Consider the following 9274-nt stretch of genomic DNA (forward strand, 5'->3'; position numbering starts at 1 on the left):
TTTCATTATGCCCATCTCGTAATGGATAATAGGACAACAGACGAAAATTAATTTATGCAAAGTACACAATTGCAAATGTGTTCCATTAAAGGAGGAGTATATATATGTGGGATAAGTTTCATGCTATAGATCATGCAGCAGCAACAGAAACAATAACAACACTAGTTGGTGTTTCTATTAGTTTTGTTCAATTGCAACCAGTTTAGGGGATAAAATCCACCATCTTCAGACCGCCTCCTGCAACATAAGGTGATGACTGTTTCAATAGGCATCGTCACCATGTAATTGTGTAGCTTATCACTCACTTCTGTAATTTATTTTAAGAATTAATCACCATCTAGAGCTTGCACTTCATCGGCCTGTCATGTTTTCTCGTACTGCCATTACATACTCGGTAATGCCTCAAAAGTGTGTATACGTCAACATAATTGATAGACATTCTCTGAACAGATAGGAGCACTTTTCATTCTGGTTTAATATCTATCATAGCACAAAAAAGGTGAATATGTCCTGGGCAGATTTAGCAATGTGAAAAAGGATTTAAATCAAAACATCTTGACATATTCATGCTTTTTTACTTGTCAGTATTAGTACACATGTAATATAGTGCATTGTGTCAAGTAAGGTACCATGATACATGATGTCATGTCATATATAGCATCATGTCATCCAACATGGCATTTGTCACGTCACACAGTATGACACAATATATCATTAAAGTCTATGGTGCATGCCTCCACAATGTGGGATACTTCGTATTGTAGATGCATCCCACTATCTAGATGCAAATAAATTTGTGTTTGTTTGATGCAACCACAACAGATGGGGATTATTGAGAAGCAGACAAACCTGTGGTTTCTGAATATTTGTAGCAGCGTTTTCAGTAGTTCAGGGCAACAGTCTGGATGATGGAGTGATCTGGCCATCAATCAAAACTGCATTGCTGTGTCGGTACTGCAAATGGCTGATAGCAAGGAGAAACACTACAACCCCCTGTGTACTGCTCCTGTAGGGATCATGAGGGCATGATTACATTAATTACAGCCAGTACGGAGGCATTTAAAAAATCATTCTTCACTTGCGCCCTACATTAATGGAACGGGGAGAAATCCTAATAACTGGTACGATGGGGCTTACCCCCTGCCATGCAGTTCACAGTGATTTGCAGAGTATAGAGGTAGATGTAAATGTAGATGTAGAAGTTCACAGCAGCTGGTAGCCCATGTAGTTACAAAAGGCAGTTAATTTCGTCATAATAGAGAAGAAGATATGAACTCATCTGCTAATGCTGAATATTATGTCTTCACCAAGTTTTTCATACAACCCATGTTCAGAAAGCAAGTAGAAGATCTACATTAATATTTAATTAATGATTAAGTATTGGAGAGACACATTTACATCTATTACCAAGACAAACCTGCTTCACTCAGTAGTCAGCTATGGTTCTAGCATGTAGACTCGGACTCAACTTCATGAGACCTTTCTTGGCCATCAGAATTACAGAGAAATGTCATTTTTACTTGTCCATAGATACTCGGGAAACCACCGTGATGTGCATAGCAAAAGGAACTTAGCATGGTACAAAATGTTTGGGTTTCCTCTGGTTCCAAATTTGCCAAGGTTGGGGCTTTGAACCTAAGAATTACACAGCAATCCTCGAATTATTGTTAAATATGGAGAGATTTTGAATAAACGAAATTGGAACTAGGTCAGAAAATTAAAAATGATAAAGGACAATTGTTGTTTCAGAAATTTATAAATGCTCTTGTTCAATTCACCACAAATTTTTACATGATGCTCCAATAAACATTCGGATAGACATAGGCTGTATACTTAAGATGCGTACTAATGTATAATGGGGAACATTTTTAGCAGAAATGTCGAAAAGCTCTTGACCAGTATACTTAAAATTTTTACACAATACTCTAATAAACATGCAGATGAACGTACAGTGTAATATATTAGATTTTGTAAACAATAAGGTAGAAGTTTTCTGTTAAAACCAACTGTGAGGCAGAAATAGTTGTGCTGTGCTATGAACATGTGTGGTTTCGTTTTATTTTTTGCAGTTAGTTTCAACTACCATAGCTTAAACTGAATCTATAAACCACATGGAATCATTGATGTATGGGTTATGAGAGAGACTTCTCCAGCTACTGGATCAGTTACGGTAAGGGGCGACCAAAAAGTTTCTGTTCGAAGGTCGTACAGTTGAGAATCGGTATGCCAATCAGGCAAATTTGCCATGAGGAGTGACGCAATTATCGTGCTGACACACCATGTTAAAAATACCCGTTTGGTAAAATACTATTTCATGCTGCATGAAGAAATTCGTAACTGCCTCTGCACATACACGTCTCATAGGAATCGTCAAACCTTAAAAGGCCATTTTTAGAAAACCAAAGGCTTAATAATAGCATGGGAAAAGATCAGGACTGTAGGGTGTGTGCTCAAGTGTCTCCCACTTGGGCTGGCATAACTTCTGCATTATGACACTTACGATCGGTGACACGCATTATGGTGAAGCAACAGCACCCTTTGGCCCACCATTCCACAGCTATGGTTTTCGTCAAACACACTGCCCCATTCTCATTCTTCATTCTCCGACGGATGTCTACCGATGTTTGCCCTTCAGCTGTCAAGAAAAGAATAACAGTTTGTTGGTCATGTCTGGACTTGTTTGCTAATAACATCGCCACTGTTCCTGTTTCCACGTTTACCACATGCACGATGGAAAGACTTTGAGTGCCACATTAATCCCTTGCCTACATCTCTGTGCTTATACAAGATGAACATTAATAAAACTGATACTGCAAGGACGGGTTCGTGACTGGAAATAGAGGAAAAAAGTTCCTACCAACGTGTCTCCAGAAATGCGCCATTGACACAACAGATAGTGCTGACAATTGAAAGTTCTTCTGACCATGTGCCGTGTGTTCCTTTTGTGTTGCTGGCTGATGGATGTCCGTATTTGGCAATTGCGAATAAATTTCATGTGTTTCATAACAGCTGTAGTCGTCACAGTGCCTGTAATTCATAATAATACAGCCACTGCAATACCACATTTATCCACCGATGCAAGTTTACTTTCAAGTAATATGTCTCGCCTTTACGGGAATATACATAATGGATGTACGAGTACAGGTTGTAGAGTCATTGTTGATTACATAAGAACGGTGAGTCGTGCTCGGATAGCCTAATGGTAAGGTGGCTGCTTGCGATAACCAGGAAATCTGCGTTCGAACCCTGGTCCAGCACAAATTTTCATTTTCGTTATTCCATTATACAGCTAATGGTTGTCCGTATTTGCAACTGCGAATACATTTCATATAAGGCCACTGTAGTTGTTGATTTTCTTCAAGTTGAGTACTAGCACGAATTTTCGACTAATTTCTAGATTGAACTTTTTCTAACCACCCATTGTCATTTAAATACATTTTTCCAGGCATCTGCAAGGCTTACAAATAAGTGACTTTGGGAGTATTGATGATGATGTAGTTCACACAGTATGATTAAAATTTTGCACTCCCTATCAGTTAACGTTTTACATGTACATGAGTAATGATTTTTTTCCTTCTGATGTTTCACTTTGCAGTAATCCAACAAACACTAAATAATCCAAATTTTCTCTCTCTCTCTCTCTCTCACACACACTCTCTCTCACTCCCTCTCCCCCTCCCTCTCTCCCTTTCTGTTGTGTCTTGAAAAAAGCCTAAGGATTATTTTAATTCAAGGCAGTGTGCTACTAATTTATAGCATAGTTTAGAAGACCTCTTGTGACCAAGTATTCATTAATACGGGGGTGTTCAAAAAGTCTCTCCGCAGCCATATGCCGAAGTGAAAATACCGAAATGAAACTCAGTGAAATACAAATTTTTAATTTATTGAATATTCATTTTTACTTACAAATTTTCACATTAAATGTTGAAAGTGTCCCCCCTGTTGTTGAATACACAGTTCAATTTGTCTAATCATTTTTCCAAACACAAGCTAGCCGTAACATTTCTTCTGTAACAGAAGCAGCGAAAGTGGATATTGCAGTTTTCAATTCATGGATGGATTTTGGGGTAATTTCCAAGAATGATTGCCTATCGAAGTTGCGGGGTCCAAAGGATACATATCGAACGTGCGATCGTAAATCGATCATGCGACTGAGTTGGCGGGCGTTATGAGTATGTTTACGTTGGTCAGTTGGTCAGTACAGCAACGACAAAAGAAGAGCGTTACAAAAATACTTGTAATTGTAAAGGAGACGACTTACCTTACTCGTCGTCGGTGTTGTCGTCATGTGAAAGTCCATTACGGTGGTTTGGATGGATAATTTGGAAGAGTCGAACCATATATTCTTCCTGATACGCGTTCGTTTTCACACAGTCCGCAATGAAATTGTAACGGTCTTTCAGCATCGAAACTGTTCATACGAGGTTTTACACACTTCGCACCACCACTGTGTACACAGTCCCTTCTTTCCTCGTCCGGTAGTACTCCATATTTGCGACAAAAAGCCGAACAATTTTCTACGCTGGATAAACATGGAAACAGATTTTTCCATGTGAGAGAATCCGCCGAAGAAACGTCAAGAACACCAGACACCCCACTCACTAACGACATACGTCGTCTGGGTTTCCTTAGCAACTCATAAACAATTCGCGGAGGTATGTAATTTAGAACAACTAAGGGAACAACGGAAAACAGATAAAAATGACGATCACAAATAATTGATAACACCCACCACCTAAGCCTGATGATCGATTTACGATCTCACGTTCGATATGTATCATTTGGACCCCGCGACTTCGATTGGCAATCGTTCTTGGAAATTACCGATTTTTGACCGTTTTTATAGACAGTTGCTTTCGCTGCACCCCAGAAGAAAAAGTCAGGTGGTGGAGGCCAAAGTCCCTGTGAAATTATGCGATCACCAAAAACATCAACAAGTAGTGACATTCAAACGCAAGCTGTATGCGCGGTTGCACCATCGTGTTGAAAATAACCGTTCAGTATTTCACTTAACACAAGTTCTCCTATGAATGGGTACGGAATATCACTGCAGTATCGTTGTGCGTTTATTGTTCCGTTGAAAAAGATGGGACCCACAATCCGATGTCTAGAAATTGCAGTCAAAACTCCTATTTTCACAGAATGAAGTGGTTTTCATTAATACACAATGGATTTGCAGTACTTCACATACGAGAATTTTGCTAGTTCATGTACCCGCATAAATGAAACCACGCCTCATCAGTGAAATACATTTCATTAAGACTATCCCTTCCATTTTGTTGAACGAAATTTTTGAACCATTGACGGTAATGCAGTCTCTTGCCATGTTCAGTATTTTTCAGTTCTTGCACGACCGTCACTTTGTATGGGAAAAGTTCTAATTTTTTCCTTACAGTTGTGTGAGCCGTTCCGACACTAACATCGATTTCCTGGACGAGTTTTCTTACTGACTTGTTCGGACTCGTGGACACTTTATCGGAAATATCGCATAGTTTATCCTCAGATAAAACGCTAGGACGACCACTTCTCGGTGCATCTGTCACTGAACCCGTACTTGGTACTTCGAAATTTGTTAATCAAATATCGCACAGTATCATGGTGTGGGAGTGTTGTCTCCAGGAAAACCGAATTAAATGTTTGACGAACTGAAACTGTGTATTTACCGCCAGCTTTGACCACCTGTTCGACTAAAAACACACGTTCTTCAATGGTTAGTATTTTAACAGTGACAAAAACGTAACAAAGGAACTAAACTTAAACGTTCACGTCAACACGTAACGACACACACCAACGATACTATTGACGCTGGCTGAGATAAACGAAACAGTGGAGTGTTGGGAGAGTCCACTTGAAGGGAAGTAACCTAGGCAGGTGAACAATCACACGGCACTGCAGAGAGACTTTTTGAACACCTCGTATAATTACTCACATCTGTAGTTGCATAGTTGCACTGTTACGACAGTAATTTCTAATACAGTTGTCTCCAATTTTCTACAGTGCTCTCTCTGTTGGCATGGAGAACATCAAGCATAATGATGACAGCAGCAGTTTGGTTTCCAACGTTTCTCTGGGTGCAGGAACAGGCAACAGGATACAATGCACCACCAAGGAGGATACACCCTTTGAGAATAAGAGTGATACAGTGCATGTGGGCCACAGACGTGGCATCTGCAAAAAGACATTCGCACAGTTGCAGGAAATGAAGAAGCACGCTCACTTGGAGAGGCGTGAGCTTCTGCATCTGTGTGGTATTTGTCACAAAACATTCACAATGAGTAGCAGTTTGAAGAGGCACTTCCTCTTACACACTGGTGAACGCCCTTACGTCTGTGGGATTTGCAGTAAGACATTTACACAAAGTTATCATCTGAAACTGCATTCGAGGCTACACTCTGGTGAACGTCCCTACGTCTGTAGTGTTTGCAACAAGTCATTCATACAAAATAGTGACATGAAGCGGCATTTGCTGTTGCACACTGACATACACCCATACAAGTGTGATGTTTGTCACAAGTCATTCATACAAAATAGTGAACTGACGCAGCTTTTGCTGTTGCACACTGATGAACGCCCATACAGATGTGTCGTTTGCAAGAAGACATTCGACCAAAATACTGAACTGAAGGAGCATTTGCGGGTACACATTGATGAATGCACATTCAGTTGTGGCATATGTAACAAGACATTCATGCGAAATAGTCAGCTGAAGAGGCATTCACAGTTGCACACTAACAAAACTGCTAAATCTGTGAAGCGTGTCATAAGAGATTCAAGAGCATCAGCAAGTTGAAGGAACACTCACAGCTGCTGCACACTGGTGGAAACCACAAAGTTGCAACATTTGTCAATAGGATTTCTGTTATTGCAGCAACCTGAGAATAGTTTCTCTCATGAGGTAAAGCCCATCTTATGTATTTTCATAAAGATTCGCAATGAGTTACAGACTGTAGAAGCATTCATTTTTGCTCACATCTGCAGCTCATGGTCTAGTGGCTAGTGTTGCTGCCTCTGAATCATGGAGTTGCAGGTTCAATTCCCAGCCAGGTTGGGGATTTTCTCTGCCCGGGGACTGAGTGTTTGTTTTCTCTTCATCATCACACTCATTTGTGACAGTGGTTAGAGTGGACTGTGTAAAAAGAATTGGACTGTGTACGAGCACTGATGACCACGCAGTTGAGTGCCCCACAAACCAATCATCATTGTCATTTTTGCTCACAGTACCCATCAAAACTGTCTGAAAGTACATTTGCAAGTGCACATTGGTGAATACTGCTATTGATATGACTGTGCCATTGTAAGATGAAGAGCAGAATAGGCTCAATAGTGTATGTGTGATCTCACATCTTGTGAGGGTGGTATATCTGTCTTTCCTGAACAGTCATGATGGATAGTGATAAAGTTTTCACTAACACATCTTAAAAATAAAGTTATGTAATTAATGTGGTTTTTTTTTTACATATCTTCAGTTGTGCAGTACTTTGCGCTCTTGACGAAGAAGAGTGTATCAGTATATCACAGGTACGTTTCTAGAACTTTCTAAGGCTTTTGATACTTTTGACTATAGTACTCTACTAAATAAGCAAGAAGCTTTAGGAATAAGTGGTGTAGCATATGAGTGGTTCTGATCATACCAAGCATACCCTTTCTATGCAAAGAAACATGCATAACTCCATCTGTCTGTGACAACTGTTAATTTCAGTAACCAGTAACTCCATAATCAAAGAGAGATTTTAAAGTGCATGGATTTCTCCAATCTATCAATAACTAGGTTTCTACTATATAGTTACATATTTAGAATCTTTCTCTATCACTTTATATTATTTTTTAAGGAACCCTTTTTGCTTCACCTGCAAAATTTAACAAAATGGAGTTACGAGGTTTTCATTGCCTCCATAGATATAATGTATGAAGAGGAGAGATGACACATGCCTCAAGTAAGCCTAAACTTTTAGCAAAACATTTCTCAGAACAAAATATATTAATACGAGTTCCTCAGGATACCCTAGTAAGGCAAATTCTGTTCTTACTGGTGCATCAAACTGATGTGTCATCTCGGACTGTACTGAATTAACAGGCTGTATAGTAGTTAATATAGGTTACATCTACATATGTGTGATGCATACAACTAGATACAGGCATTTCTTCTGTGTCTGACCATAAAACTTTAGAAATGAACACTGCTTAATCTACACTAGATGATGGGTTCGCATGATCTACAGTATTTCCTCATTTTAATTTCAAGACACAGACACTAAATAAGGGCAAATAATATGATTCAGTACTACAAAGTTAGGGTAGGACATTGTCGTAGTTGAAAGGAGTCTACAAGCAAATTTTCCCATCTACTTAGTACCTTGAATTAACACAGCTTACTTATCTTTCTAACAGGACCATGCAGTAGCATCCAATACATTGATCTCTTATAAGAGATAGATAAATTGTAGTATAAATCCAATATTTAATGGCCTTTCAGATCATGATGCCCAGTTGTTTACATTTAATGTAGTGTGGTCTGATTCAACTAATAACAGGAAGTGAGAAACTATACGAATGATTAATGAAACATGAATTGAAGGTATAAAAAACTGTTTGAGGAATACAGACTGGAAAGATCTATACAATTCACCAGGGATAAATGAAAAATATAACTGTTTCTCTAATATGGTCAAGGTCACCTTAAAAACTGCCGCCCTAAGAAACTAATCAAAGCAAATAGGCCTGGCACTGCCCTTTGGCACACTTAAGACCAAATAACATGTCTTACGTCCCCTCGATCATATATGTTTTATGTATCAGACTCTTCAGAAAGATGTGCACTACAATATGAAGATATTTTTGAAAGGTCGATTTTTTTAAATTTTTGGCTTCCTACCTCAAACGCTCGAGGGAGGGATAGCGCCACTATCTAATATTGGCCCGGTTCGGAAATATCGTAGATCCGGACCTGATGCGCAGAGTATTCTGAGTTGTAGACGGGAGGTGGTAGTCTCCACATGACCCGTGTTTACGTTAAGTGATTTTGCTGTTTCCTCTTCGTTTATTGCTCTCACGTCAAATGAAAACAAAACGGATTTCTGTGGTCAGGAGCTATCAAGTGAATTAAAATAATTTCACATAATTACGGAAGGCTAAAATAAGTTATTAGTTTTAGATTTTATTTTGTTTCTATCTTTCTGACAGTCAAGCGTTAATGGCCTTGCAGAACAATGAAGTTATCTTTGTCGGTGTGTTAAAGAATTTTGACTGTTATTAATCTTTTCTGCTGAGGCAGTCA

At 39.1% G+C, this 9274-nt stretch overlaps 1 protein-coding gene across 6 annotated transcripts in view; it reads left to right on the forward strand.

Moving 5' to 3' along the window:
* Nucleotides 1–7366, forward strand: part of LOC126425006 (zinc finger protein 271-like) — an 87104-nt gene extending 79738 nt beyond the window's left edge. For all 6 annotated transcript variants that reach the window (XM_050087909.1, XM_050087910.1, XM_050087911.1 and 3 more), the window contains one exon: nucleotides 5998–7366. In XM_050087909.1, coding sequence (XP_049943866.1) covers nucleotides 5998–6790 — 793 coding nt within the window. In that variant the 3' untranslated portion in view covers nucleotides 6791–7366. The remainder of the gene's footprint in view (nucleotides 1–5997) is intronic.
* The last annotated feature ends 1908 nt before the right edge of the window (nucleotides 7367–9274 follow it).

Source organism: Schistocerca serialis, chromosome 10 (assembly GCF_023864345.2).
Source record: "Schistocerca serialis cubense isolate TAMUIC-IGC-003099 chromosome 10, iqSchSeri2.2, whole genome shotgun sequence".
Lineage (NCBI taxonomy): Eukaryota > Metazoa > Arthropoda > Insecta > Orthoptera > Acrididae > Schistocerca > Schistocerca serialis.